The sequence below is a fragment of the Mycteria americana genome, chromosome 7 (genome assembly GCF_035582795.1).
Source record: "Mycteria americana isolate JAX WOST 10 ecotype Jacksonville Zoo and Gardens chromosome 7, USCA_MyAme_1.0, whole genome shotgun sequence".
Taxonomy (NCBI): domain Eukaryota; kingdom Metazoa; phylum Chordata; class Aves; order Ciconiiformes; family Ciconiidae; genus Mycteria; species Mycteria americana.
The window spans coordinates 63,605,674-63,619,706 of record NC_134371.1 but is presented as its reverse complement, the minus strand read 5'-3'; the positions used below and the strand labels follow the sequence as shown (position 1 = coordinate 63,619,706).

The following is a 14,033-nucleotide window of genomic DNA, read 5'->3' as shown; positions in this document are numbered from 1 at the left end:
CAGGGGTATGGAAGACATAATTCAAATCCCTGCTTTGCCTGGGTGGAAGCAGAGAGACAATCCAACTCTTCCTCCCCTGGTAGAGGACTGCCAAGTGTCATTAGCCTGGGGCAGTAAAGTTTTCTCTCTTGTAGCTAAGCTCCCTTCTGTCATTATTTAAATGATTATGGGAACAAAAGCTTCAACTTTGGCACCTCACTCTAGGTAAGCTATAGCAGAGAAAAGTGTCTGGTTGGCTCCCTGTCAAGGTGTGTGTCACAGCCTCCTTTCTTTTCTCTTCGTTTCACTTAACTAGGTTGGCTTTTGACTCAGCAAACCCCTCTTCCTTACAATCCTTATTCCTCCCATGCAATGTGTGTGATATCTAGGCATCTAACTCTGGGTACAGGTTTCCCCAAGACATTGCTGCTTTTTAGTTTTATCCTCATCAGCAGTGTTTTGAAGGATCTCTTGGGTTATTTAACCTCTGTACACCCTTCCTCATCTGAATGGCTGGTTAGGATAACAGACAACCCTTTTGCTTTTGATAATTTGCCCTTGTTGTCCAGCAATGTGGCTTTCCTTACTGAAACGTGTGGTTTTCAGCAGGCAGAAGCGTACGTAGCTGACCAAGCAACCAAATACTGTTTGATAACTGCAATTCCTGTGTACCTCCTTGACCAGTTATTTTGTATCTTCAATCATAGTATGCCATGAAAAACTTATTAATAAAAAAAGAGAAATAGAGACTCATCTTCCAGGTAGGCACTGGCCTCTTCATAGGTACCTGCTTAATGCAGGTCTTATCTTTGGAAAGGAGAAAAAAAACAGCAGACATAACAAAAGTTTCTGCTATGGCCCTCTGCTCATGATCCACCCTGTCTTTAAAAAATAAAGGTTCAGAAACAGAATGGATGCAACTTTTCTGTACTTAACCAAATTTCTGCTCCCTTGTCTCAGTCTCATAGCAACTCAGAATTACTAAGCTCTTTATAAACATGTAGGATTGCTGTGCTTTTAAACATTAGAAATGACAGTGTCAAAAAAAAAAAAAAAAAAAGAAAAAAGCTGCTGATAGAAGTAGCACAAACCAAAGGTGTCCCAAGGTAGGAACACAGTGTGTTGACTTTGTGACTACAGGAGTTTAATCCAACTTGAGTTGGATTTGAGCAGGGCCAGGTCAGAAATCCTGTGTATTTCCTGCAGGACAGAGTGTTCTGGACTGACCTGGAGAATGAGGCAATCTTCAGTGCAAACAGGCTGAATGGCTTGGACATCTCTGTTTTGGCAGAAAATCTCAATAATCCTCATGACATCGTGGTATTTCATGAATTAAAGCAGCCCAAAGGTAAGACATGTCCTCGGGGTATCATGGCCCTAAATCAGGTTCATTTAGTTAGTAAATGAAATGCTTCCTGGTGGTTCTTGATGAGAGAGAAAACACAGGTAATAATGTGAAATCAATGCCTAATGTTTGAAGTTCCTGCATAATTAATTCAGCAGCAGCATTTATTGAAAAGTCTGCAATTTGTTAATAGCTGTTTAATTAGCATCCTTGATAACAGTGAGTTACTCTCGTCACTGTGATGCTTACCATTCATTATATATTTGGGCAGTTTTTATAGTAGTCTGTAAGGTTTCACTCTACTCCAAACTGCAAAGATGATTAAGCAGCCTGATTAATTGAGGTAGGGAGTGGAAGAGAGTCTTCTTAGAGGACCTGATATTTCTTTGCCAAGAACAAGAAATAAATAATTAGAAAAATAACTTGTCTTTTCTTGCATTCTTGAACAGCTCCAGATTCCTGTGAGCTCAGCCCCCAGCCAAATGGAGGCTGTGAGTATTTGTGTCTTCCTGCACCTCAGATCTCTCCCCATTCTCCCAAGTATACATGTGCCTGTCCTGACAATATGTGGCTGGGTCCTGACATGAAAAAATGCTACAAAGGTAAATATAATCATGTCGTTCTTTTGCTGTTCCAACAAAATCATACTTGGAGTGAACATATTTCCTGATGGTGGAACACAAACATTAGCTTTTGTATTCCACATACTTGCTGCCTTCCGAACACAGCATTGTGGTGTCCTTAATTGAAAACTTGCTTATTTTTGAAAACATAACCAGAAGAAGATACAGCAGGAAGGGGAGAAAAAAGGGATAAGGCCCAGGACTAAAAGTGTAAATGGTCAATAAATCATTAAAATTTGCCATGTAATTGCCCTATAGATTCTGGATTTGGAGAGGTCACAGTCATTGCTGATAATATCCTGAAGAGATGGGTGCTTTCAATGTAGTTTTCCCTAACGTGCAAGTAGTTCCTGGTACAAATTCAGTATCTTCTGAGGTACGGAAAAAAACCCTAAGCTTTTGAATTTCTTAACTACCTTCCATCCAGAGTGCTTTATTAATAACTAAAGCTTGACTTCAGGAAATCATTTCTGTAGCTTTAGGCAGAGAACTATCGATAGTCCAACTACCTGGTAATAGAACTGGAATTTGGTTTCTGCTTCTAATCAGTAAACGTAACAATCCTCCCCAGATTTGTATCACCATTTGTGATTTGCTTGTGTACTTACTTTTACCACATTTCATGTTTGCTCTTGCTTTTCAGATCTTCCAACTACTTCAACTACTGTACTTGTTTCTACAACCGCAGCATCCCGTACTGCCACTACCACGACCATTGCAACTGTAATTGGCAGTGCCAATAACACCACCGAAGTCATCCCCAAAGCTGTATCAGAAGCTACGATTACCACCCCAAGTTTTCATTCACCTTCCACCACATCCATCTTTATAGATTCTGAGATGACCACTGGAAACAGCAATTTATCACAGCACTGTAAGAGAATGAGATTCCTCTTTTCTTTTTCTATATATACCGTATCACAAAAACTCACACACTGGTGGGAGACCTTGTCTAACGTCTGAGTTATAAACAGGTCAGATGCAGGCACATCCTGATACATAGCAGGAGGAATCAGGTACTCTTTCTGCAGACACCTCTGCTATGATGGCTGATGTGATTCCAGTCGCTCGGGATGTTAAGGAACTTATGTCAGATTTTCATCTAACACACGTGAAACAGACCCTAGCAGTGAGGCCCTGAGAGTTCATACTTGTCCTTGCCTTGTGCCTAATACTAGTTCATCCCAGCTTTAGTGCTGCATACCATACTACAGATGATTCTACAGGTGCTTCACCTATTTCAATTGTTTAATAATTAATGTGATCCAGTACAAGTTGTGGGTGAAAAATGCCTCCTGTCCAGCTTTAGCCCTGCTGGATGTTTGGAATTACTATAGCCCAAGACAAGCTGCATCTGTTTTGTGTGGCTGTGCTGTGCATGTTAACATGGCCTGATCCATGACATACATTTGAAGTTATTCATTACAGTATTAGAAAAGTATCCCAATGGAGAGCACTAACAGGCTATCCTAAAGTTCACCCTACACAATGAGTGCGTAATGAAACACCAGCCTACCATCTCAGTGCTAACAGGTAATCTCTCTAGATCATGCTGCCAAGGCAAAGCAGAAAAGCTGAACTGCTTTTCAAAAAACAAAAAAAATATTCTAGTCCAGAGAGAAGACTTTACTCTTCAGGACTGTCATTCAAGACCTCAAACAGATCTAGATTGCTTTAAAAAGAATAAAACACTTTTCTTCCCTAAACGTTTCACTGAGCAGAATAGGCATTTCCATTGCATCTGGAAAGCAAAAATAAACTATCCCTGTTTGACTAGGGTGTCTTTTGTAGTAACAGTGATGCAGTGTACTCTGTACTGCATGTGGGAAAGCAGAATCCAATTTCTAAAATTCATTCTTGTAAGCTTTTTTTTGTGCAAATTTCTTTCAAATGGAATAATCAACTTTTTAATAAGCCATGGAAGCAAGGTGCTTTAATTGTCCACAATTGAAATAGTCTGGCTTATTATTAAGTAAATAACTGTGTAATAGAACAGCCTGCCAGAGGGAAGTGTTTAAAAGGATAAATTGCCTTTTAAGTTCCATGAATTAGTGTATCAAAACACAAACTACAGTTAGTTCCTCCTCTCTCAATTCCTGATATTTTAGCAAAAATAAATGTTCTGTGCTGAATCCCCTATTATAAGAGCTTAGAGCAAACATTTTTAAGTATATAACTTGAAAGGTATATTGATTTTTTTTTTTTAATTATTTTTCCCTATAATTGTTTTTTTCTCTTGTAAGTACAATATCGAGTTTTGGGGTCATTCTTACATGCTGAGGCAGACTGCAGTGATATATGTGTTGACTAACTCCTTAGCTGTAAATAAATAAAAAAAATAATTAAAAAGAAAAGCTGTGCAGATGGCTTTGAACTACATTCTTCTTCTGACAGCTCAATAAATCATTAATTGTGTCAGTACTAGAAAGTGTTCTACTGTGGATTTTTAAGAGCACTATTCAGCATCCCCTGATCCATGCATGGAATTTCCATCAAATGTCACATTTTTTAAAACCGGCCTCCTTTTTTGTGCTTGATAATTAGAGGCACAAGTACAGTCACTTACTCATTTCTGGTTAGAGCTTCTCTATCTGCTAACACTGTACTAGGGACTTCCCTTAACTGGCCACACTCTCCTGGTGTGTAGTTTGCAATCCTGCGAGGGCAGGCGCACTTCATGGCCAGGCTGTTTATTGTTCCTAAGAAGAAACAGCTCAGCTTAGCCCAGATTTGTGTGTATATGCTTTTTATCTTCTCTGTGATAATTTTATTATAAAACTTTTTGCAAACTCTTTGATTACAAAAGCTTTCTGGTGGGCGGAACAACATGGTTACTAACATAAAACATTCTTTAGACGTGGCTTTAAAACTAGCAAATGAGTTAAATGATCAGAACTACTTCTGTAATTACAGATGCAAATAATGACCAAGGCTTTGATTCAACTGTGACAGCAGCTGTTATTGGAATCGTCATTCCTGTCGGTAAGCTGATTTGGTTTAAGCTTTGAAGGAGTTCATACCAAAATGCTAGTGTAAATACACTCTTCTGACTTTCAAGGTTGGGGTGGAAAAGAGTACAGGAACTGTTGAAATGGGAAAAGTAGCCTGGCTTCGAGAAAATTGTATAAGGATGGGTATCTATCTACATGGGAACATCCCAGCAGATTCATGCCTGGCTAACAGCCCTTTCTTTCCCCTTTCCTCAGTGGTCATTGGCTTGCTGTGCATGGGGGGATACCTCATCTGGAGAAACTGGAAACGGAAGAATACTAAAAGCATGAATTTTGATAATCCAGTGTATAGGAAGACAACAGAAGAGGAAGATGAAGACGAAATCCACATTGGGCGGACTGCCCAAATTGGACATGTCTACCCAGCAGTAAGTATCTGAGGAAACTGCTGACAGAGAATATTAATTTTGTTGAGAGTTTAGATACAGAATTATCTCCAGCCAATTACAGTGTTGGTTATTTGGCATATAATGACAAAAAAATCATTGAATAGGCAGAAGCGTGAACTTCTAGGCAGCTCATGCAGTTGTCTTAGAATATAGTGGTCTATATAATAAGATATTCTGTTCAAATGAAGAATAATTGTCCTAATCAATATACGTAGTAAGCCAGCAAGTGTAAAGCTAGCTATCTCAAGAGCTCAGTATGTGACAGCTGATCACTTACCCTCTACTGGATTCCATTATATCTATGCTTAGACTGCTACCAAGTGTCTAAACTATCTTAAGGATAACTTGAGTTTCTCTACAAACCAGGGAGAATATTTACACTGTTACATTACAAAGAAAAGAGTCAGATTCTTCGGAATGAGGAATGAGGTTCTGTAAGAAGTAAAGGAAATTTGCCTTGGCAAGATTAAAAGCAAACACTCATTTTGATAGCAAGTCCTGTGTATGCAGGAGAGAGAGAACCTGTCTGCATGGCAGTCTGCCTGTAAAGGAGCCTCCTTCAAAGAAGCAGCACTGCTGAGATGAAGCATTGGCAGTTATAACTGCACTGTATTTTTAGAAGAAAGCATAAAGATCCAATGAGTGAAGGCAATATACCTTCTATAGGCAGGCAGGCACATAGGTAACACCCTATATTATCTAAAGATCCTGCTAAAGATCACACTGGAAGAAGGTGTTATCCCTTAGAAGGAACTTTATCCATGTAATTCACAAGTGAATTAAACTTTCCAACGCCTCTTTAGTAACACTTTAGTGAGCGACCCCATTTGGGGAAAAGAATCAGGTCAAAAATAGGTTTCTGTCACCATTACACCAGGGACAACAATGAGATTTTTAACAGGAAATACAAGTTAGCAACAGTAACAGAATTTGGTTGTAAGGCATCAAAATTCACAAGTCACAAACTTTCTCTGCAAGTGTGTTTTTCTTCCTTCACAGCGTGTAGCGTTAAGCTTAGAAGATGATGGGTTGCCATGAGGATGAAGTTGCTGCTCCAAACAACGCACTCAACAAATTTGCTTTGGATCACAGAACCCGCTTCTTCTTTTTAATTGTTATTTATGTTGCAGAAGGGTAACCACAAAGTTATAATGAACTGCAAACATCCAAAGGATGTGAGAGTTTTGTATGTATAATCTTTTATACACATTTTAACTTGTTGCACTACCCATTTGTGATAGTGAATAAGCGACAGCTGAGCTACTAACTCAATGTACATAACCAGCCAGGCTGAAAGTTCAGTAGCTATTGCTTTATTTTAAGACTATATTTATAGATATTTTGTAAATATGTTGAATATGCTTTGTGGCTATCCATCAACATAAGTAAAACAAATTCTGTACAGGCAGTTTAGAAATATTTATTAACAAAATCTGGATTATAAGATCTGTTCTGTAAATATAGTAGAGGGGTGAGAGTATTTATTTTTTGTATGTTTGGCTTGCTGTGCATAGATTATCTGTGTATATATCTATCTAGCCTAGATAGATATATAGGCATATAAATATATACATACATATAAAAATATATACATATATTTTAAAACTCCTAGCCTACGTTTATGAAAATTAGGGATAATTGAATTTTTACAGGATGTTTGAGCAGTTTGCTTTGAAATCTAAAGACACGAAGTAAGAAAGAGCTGTACTGTAAGATAGCTGACAAATGAAGCACTCCCATAACAAACAGAGCTCCTGATTTCCAAACTGGCTCGTAAGGGTTGCTTTTACATTTTCCAGTCCATCCAGAAAGATTCATCTGCAGCGCTTTTAACTGAAGAGCTACTGCTGACAGCATTTCAGTCACGAGAAACTCCTACAGCACCCAGTATTTTTTTTTGTTTTGTATTGTTGCTTTTTACAGCTTGGTACAGATTTGATTTAGCTTTTTTGTTTGTTTCTAAATGTAAATCTAAATGCTTTTCCCCACTGGGAATCTTGCACCTCTCAAATTAGCTTAGAATTAGTAGAAACAAAGATTTAGACACATACTGCCATACACCCAAAGTGAGCACTCTCACCTGGCTCATCAGGGGAAAAAAAGCCCACAATAACAAAAGTTAATTCCTTCCCTCCTTGCCCTTTTCCCCTACTCATACCAATTAGGAGTCCAAATTTAGGAGATGCTACGGGGTAGCATCTTAATTCACCATATGTAGAATTCTTTGAAGCGCAGCAGTTATCTTCCAAAGGAACAACCTGCACCATGGTAGATCTCTCATACCACAGAGCGCTAGGCCAGGAGGCTACAGGAGGTTAAAAATTTACAGCCTTAGCAGTATCTTTGGCTGGGCCATCCTGCACCTTGCAAGAAAACGTTTTTTCTCATCTCAGTCTGTAAGATTCCCAGGGAATGCTGTGGGAAGTGAATACACTTACCTATTGCTGCATGATGGACTAGTACCTCCCTGAACTGTACCAAAACCTAGAGAAATCTTCCTAGCGTTCTTACGTCAGTCCAAGCTTTTGTATTCAAGTGAGTAGAAGAAACTCAGCCTGTATAGGTTTGGGGTTTTTTTTTTCCTTTTTTCCTTTTGTTTTTCTTTCTTTTAGAATAAATTCAGCATAATGTGAGCTGGAAGTTGATTCTTGACTAAGAAAAGGAAGTGTCTAAAGACCTAGTGTGCATTACAAACATAATACATACTCTCAAAATACTTCATGGCCTGCATAGTCAATACATAAATAATCAAGCATCCTTCTATTCAAATTTTAGATTTAAAGGCAGTTTTTTCACTGATTGAGATATCCAGTTATTGTTTTAAGGTATGAAGCTCTGTTTCTACAAATCAATGCACTGTGTACATGAAGAAAAAAACTGAGAAAAGGCTGTATGTGATAACACTGTAACTAACAGATGCATGTAAATATATTTGAAAGTTCTACTGTTTTGATACTTTTTTAAGAACACATACACACAAACCAACCTGTATAAACCATGTATAGAAGGCTGCAGTTTTTTTCAAACCATTGTAAATGAATTCAATGTGCAGTGTTGATTTCAACCTTTACAGATTTGTAACTACTGAAAAGTCAAACACCAAATTTGTTTTTTAAGAAATTAATTATTTTAAATAATGGTTCAGATTGTTAGGATGATATTTAACACTGTAATCATTTCTGATCTCTGTCTTGTCATATTGAAGTTCTGCTAGAGTGAGTTCTTGCTTGGTGCCTTTTGTGTTTCAGTTTTTATGTTACGAACAAAAGGACCAGGGAGGGGCAGGGGCGGGATCTGCTCTGTGTAACACTTGCTGTACTTAGGTCAATACGGATTACTGAAAACCAAATGAATGCATTTGTAAAACAGTGCACTGTTTCTATAGAAAGATTAAATTTTTTTATCTGGGACTACTGAACTAATTAATTTATAGTCCTTAAAATGCTGTCCTAGACCTGGGACTGTATCATATTTTGGTCTGAGTTTTCCTTAATTCTTAGTTGTCCAAACCCAAAGTGGGACTTGGGAACGCTGTTGCATCATTCAGCTGTTCTCTGTAGCTGCAGTAGCTGCAGTTTTGTAATAGCAACACTGAAGACAGTTCACATTCTACATGTAAGTTAACAGACCTTTTTGTTCCCAGTTGTCTTTCTCTGCCACTTTGGTTTTGGCCATCTTCAAATCACGTGGAAAACTACTGTCTTCATTATTTCCTGGAGCTGAACAATTGTATCAGTGATGTAACTAAGATAAGTGAGTAAAACTTCCAGTGGTACAAGTACACTAGTCCTTACCCATTGTGAGAAAAGGTTGTCTCAAAAGCGAATGGTGCATACAACAAAACTGGTGTACTTTTTAACCCGAACTATTACCTGTTAGACTATTCAATGAGTAATTGCAAACTACTCAATTTCTTCATACAGCTTTTGGTAAAGCATATCTACAGAAGCTGAAAAACTTTTTACAGCCAAATATGCACTCTGTTGCCATCCTGAAAAAAAGACAGAAATACTGCTGCTCTTGGAATCACAACAGGTAGTCTTAACTTTTTTTAAACATACAAACAATCTCATCTATGGAAATAAAGCTGTAATGAGATCCACTGTACTAGAAGTACAATGATAGCTTTAGTTGGAGACACAAGTGAGTCAGAACTAAATGTGCCGTTAGCTTGCTCTCTCCTCCCCTTCTCCTGTAAAAATGAAATCCTAGGTAAGAAACAAGGATATTGTGAACAAGGAGGGATGACTGGAGGCATTTTCTGAAATGGATGGGCAGTTTGGGTCCTATACAAACTTAGGTACGATATTTCCCTGTGCAGAGAGAAGCTTGAGCATGCAAGTCAAATGCTTAAAAGACTTTCCTCCTTTTAGGTATTGCTGTGTGTCCCCTTTGGTCTCTTTTTGTGGGAAATCTACTGTGTAACTTAACTTAAAATTCAAGTTATCAGCCAGGGGAATAAAGTAGCCATAAGTACCAGTATCTACTGGTATGTACCTCTTGAAAACCAAGGTAAACAAACTGTGCATCAAATTACTATTCTCTTTCCTACCCCAAGTAACTTGCAGGATATACTCAAAGAAACACTAGAAGGCACAGCTCTAAAGACAATACAACCTTTCACTGTCATGTGTTGTTATAAAGCCTTTTGAAGCAGTCTATTTATTGAAAGCAACTTTCAGTCATTTTTCCTCCCTAAAGGAACACTGCCAAGCAGCTAATACTTTTCAGACACAAATGGTTGTTACCAAAGTAATATGGACTTACATACTAGTAAATATTGGTGGGTTAGTTTTCTATTTAACTGAAAATAGGTTTTTCTTACTTTAAAATATTTCTCCATTTCAGTAATTGTTTTAGCAGAGTAATATGGTAACAAACAGAAAAACTGACCCCCCCCCCCCCCCCCCCCAAAAAAAAAAATCTCCAGGTCTAAATAGAGAGGAGAGCACAAATGAAAATAAGTGAAAGAGCTTCACACAAGAGTCCCAAACATATCTGGGGCATTGAGGCATGAGGTATGCCTGCTAAAACAACTATTCCCGTCCCCCCATTTTTTTTTTTTTACTCTATGCTGTATTAGCAATAAAATTCTATTTTTTGTTTCCCTTTTTACACATAGTAACTGTACAGTATGAGATAATCCATCCTAATACTGTGCTGACTACTTTCATTAAGATGCTGTAGAACTACACGTCCTCATATAAATCCCTTTAATGTTTAACATATGTAACTCAGTTACCTTTCTGCCGGAGTATGTATGCATCATTTCCTCACACTGAGTTTGTTCTCCATCAAATCAGTCCTTTAACTTTGTGAAACAGTTTTAAATCTGTCTTCCTAATTTACATCCTTGCCTTCAAGAAGGGCGCTATAGCCATGGTCTAGTACGAGCTTTTTCACTGCTTCAGTGCAGGAGTTTATAGAGTAGTGCCAAATTCACCTCCTAAATGCACCGTCTCAACATTGGAAGGATTCAAAGGGAGAAAGATAGCAATAGAGACAGTGAATTTAGATGTGGCACACATAACCCACCTTTTAGATTCCAGGCACTTGCACATTAACATGCTGGGTGCTCAGTGGCCAGCTCAAAATGCTAATCGACAAAACACCCACACTCACACACCCCCTTGGTCTTACTTTGCAGGCCCTGGTGCCCTCTATTCAAACAGCTATAACAGGAGCACTGTTTGTAAGAGTTTGCACTGTCCAAGGATGCCCTGGAAACAGCACACTGGTTGATGAAGGTATTGGTACAGTCCCAGGTGATGGCTTGACAAGAGTTGTTTTCAGTCGTTGTGGATTGTCCTGATGACAAAAATAGGGGCTGCAGCTTTGCAGCTGTGCATTTCTGCAACAACTTGCAAACAATCATTCCCACGGAACGGCAGCAAGCATGTCCTAGCTAACGCTGTCATTTCATGATGAGGTGAAATGTGGTCAATCTGGGGTGAACCAGAGGTCTCAAAGTCTGTGCCAGGGACAGGGCTGTCTGAGCTCTTGCATGTAGTGAGACTGAACCCTCCTCTGCTACAATGAGCTGGAGGAAAGGCAAACACTGGTCATTCTAGTCACAGAACAAAAATGGGCAGAGCCATGCATTTAAGTAAATAATCTGAAGTCCCTGTAAGAGAAAATGGGGGGTTGGCTTTCTTCGGGGCAGTGACAGAGACTGAAGTGGCTATTCTCAGCTAGATTAAATGTGCCTGGTAAATAGTTTACCAAGTGCATTGCACCTCGGATCAGTAGAAAACAAACTAGCGCACCTTGTTTTACTTGTATGGCTATGAGCTCAGACTCCCCAGCCAAGACACAAGTCTCACAGCATCAAATTTTACACAGAGAAAGATGAACTTGTCACTTCTGATATCACAGCAGCAGACACACTAACACAAAAAGATTAGCTTCAGAAAAGATTACCTCACAACAGTGTCCCCAGAAGGGAGGCCATCTACCTCAGGACACCGAACTTAGATTTCTCACACCAACAGTGGTAGCATCTAACAGAAAAAAACCAACAGGCACTAGTTAAGGCTATGTTCTTAGCTCTTACAGGAGGTTAGTAATGCTAACTTGTATTTGTACCTATGCATCAACAAGCAGAATGAGAATTAACATGGTTTAAAAAATAATAATCTTTTTCAAATTATTTGCAGGATTCAAATTTCACTATATACCTCAGTGGGAAAACATTTTCTTAAGGGATTAGCTGCAGCTGCCTGCTAAGTTCTCCACACTATTAAGGAAAGCATTGTAATCTCGTCAGTCATGATAAGGCAGCCATCTTAGCAGGGAGCTAAAAGTTACGATAGTGTAACAAGCAAGTCTCCCTGATATTTGACAGGCCCTAGCCTGGTTACATGGATGGCTTACACAGGATTACAGCAAAGAGGAGGCCAAACTGATACTTTTTTTTTTTGTCTTCACATCAGTTCTTCAGTCCTTGCCTACAGGCTACAAAGTCAGGTGGAAGAGCAGAGGTTATAACTACAGTTCTTGGCCAGGTACGACTGAGGCCAAATAGCAAAGACATTTCACGTTACCCTATTCATGATTTTATCTGCTGAGTCTGCCAGTCAAGGAATTAATTAGCTCCAACTGTAGTAATTTATTTTCATGCATATATTCCCCCACTGGGACTTGGCTGAAAGCACATACATTCATTCAATTCAAGCCATTACACATAAAGGATAATGGCAAGCCTTATGACCACACATGCAAGAAAAATCCCTGAGTCTACGTATTTTGCTAATAAGGCACAGACCTAAATAAGATCTAAGCAAAGAGAGCACCTTGCAATAATGCTTAGAAGATAAGCAATACTTGGAAAGTAATGTTTAGGTCTAAGTTTTGATGACAGGAATTTTCTTACAAAGGCTAATTTGACTTTTAGACTGCGTGTAATAATGAAAAACTGACAATAAATTATTGGAAATATACATTAAATTATTATTAGCAATATTTGAAATGTGTGCTGCATTTAAAAGCCTGACTTCATATTACTTTGATGCTAAAGGCATCAGTGGCAATAAAAGTCATGAAGAAGTTAATAATAAAAACTTTTTCAAACACATCAGAGGCTGGAAGGCTGCAAAAGAGCAGGTGGGGTTAACAGAATCTGTTGCTGTAGAGGAAACTCATGGTGAATATGTATTTTTAATTTTGCATACAACCTTGATCTTCCCATCTTAAAAAATGCCTAATGCAGCTAGCAAAGACACTGAGAAGGTCAACAAGGATAACAGAGGAAGATTTTACATTTTTCAAAGCTTCAACTGAGAAAGACACAACTGAGAGGATGTACAATACCTATATATAAAATCATTAATGGTGCAGAGAAAGCACTAGGGCATAATTATTTTTCTAAGTATCCATTACTAGCTACTATCAGACAGGAGATGTGGTAAATGGAATTAGTCTGATCCGATATGACAGTCCTGATGATCAGATGAGTAATTTCTCATACTTGCTTTTCTTTTTTTAATCATTGCCTTATGTACTATAGAACATGGAAATTCTTTTAGAAAATACAGTAACTGAAGCTTAACAGACTTATTGTCCATATGAACAAAGCAGTTCATGGACGTCAAAGGCAGCTCTAGTTTCATGCAGAGCCACAACAGACAGTTACACACCTTTCCTTCCTTTATTCCTTAATATTTACAGGAGAAGGAAATCCTTCATAGTTTACCTCTTTCAGGCAACACCTGACCAAAAGCTGTTATCTCTAGGCTGCCATTAAGGTCACAGTAGCACTTCTATGCCTGTGCCTGCCTTTCTGTTCCTCTAAATTGCCTTCTGTGGTTCTTTTGGAGCAACTTTCTCCAATAAATACCTAATATCCCTTGTTTAAAAGGCAATATTCAGTAATGTCGCTTTGATCACATAGTATTGTTAATCATACCCCTATGAGCTAAATGAGAAAGACACTCTGGCTGGGATGTTTAACTTCCGCTCTTCCTTTAAGACAATCCTGTGAAACTGCAAAACTCATTGATGAAAGGGGCAGTCTTCAAAACGGAAGTGTCATCACCCAAAAAGACACATGCAGAGTTGCTCAGGCATGAAAACTGACAGTGCTTAACAAACATATAATTAAAAAAAAAAAAAATCAATGTTAATAACTTCAAAATAGATATTTTAAGAGGTTTTGTTGTTCACACAGGCCTTTTTATTATCAATATTA

At 38.4% G+C, this 14,033-nt stretch overlaps 1 protein-coding gene across 2 annotated transcripts in view; it reads left to right on the top strand.

The window, feature by feature from the left end:
- The window catches only part of LRP8 (LDL receptor related protein 8), a 196,688-nt gene extending 187,938 nt beyond the window's left edge, over positions 1 to 8,750 (top strand). For both annotated transcript variants that reach the window (XM_075508793.1, XM_075508792.1), the window contains 6 exons: positions 1,186 to 1,327; positions 1,774 to 1,926; positions 2,591 to 2,821; positions 4,861 to 4,929; positions 5,154 to 5,326; positions 6,347 to 8,750. In XM_075508793.1, the coding sequence (XP_075364908.1) occupies positions 1,186 to 1,327; positions 1,774 to 1,926; positions 2,591 to 2,821; positions 4,861 to 4,929; positions 5,154 to 5,326; positions 6,347 to 6,385 (807 nt within the window). In that variant the 3' untranslated portion in view covers positions 6,386 to 8,750. The remainder of the gene's footprint in view (positions 1 to 1,185; positions 1,328 to 1,773; positions 1,927 to 2,590; positions 2,822 to 4,860; positions 4,930 to 5,153; positions 5,327 to 6,346) is intronic.
- Positions 8,751 to 14,033: the final 5,283 nt, after the last annotated feature.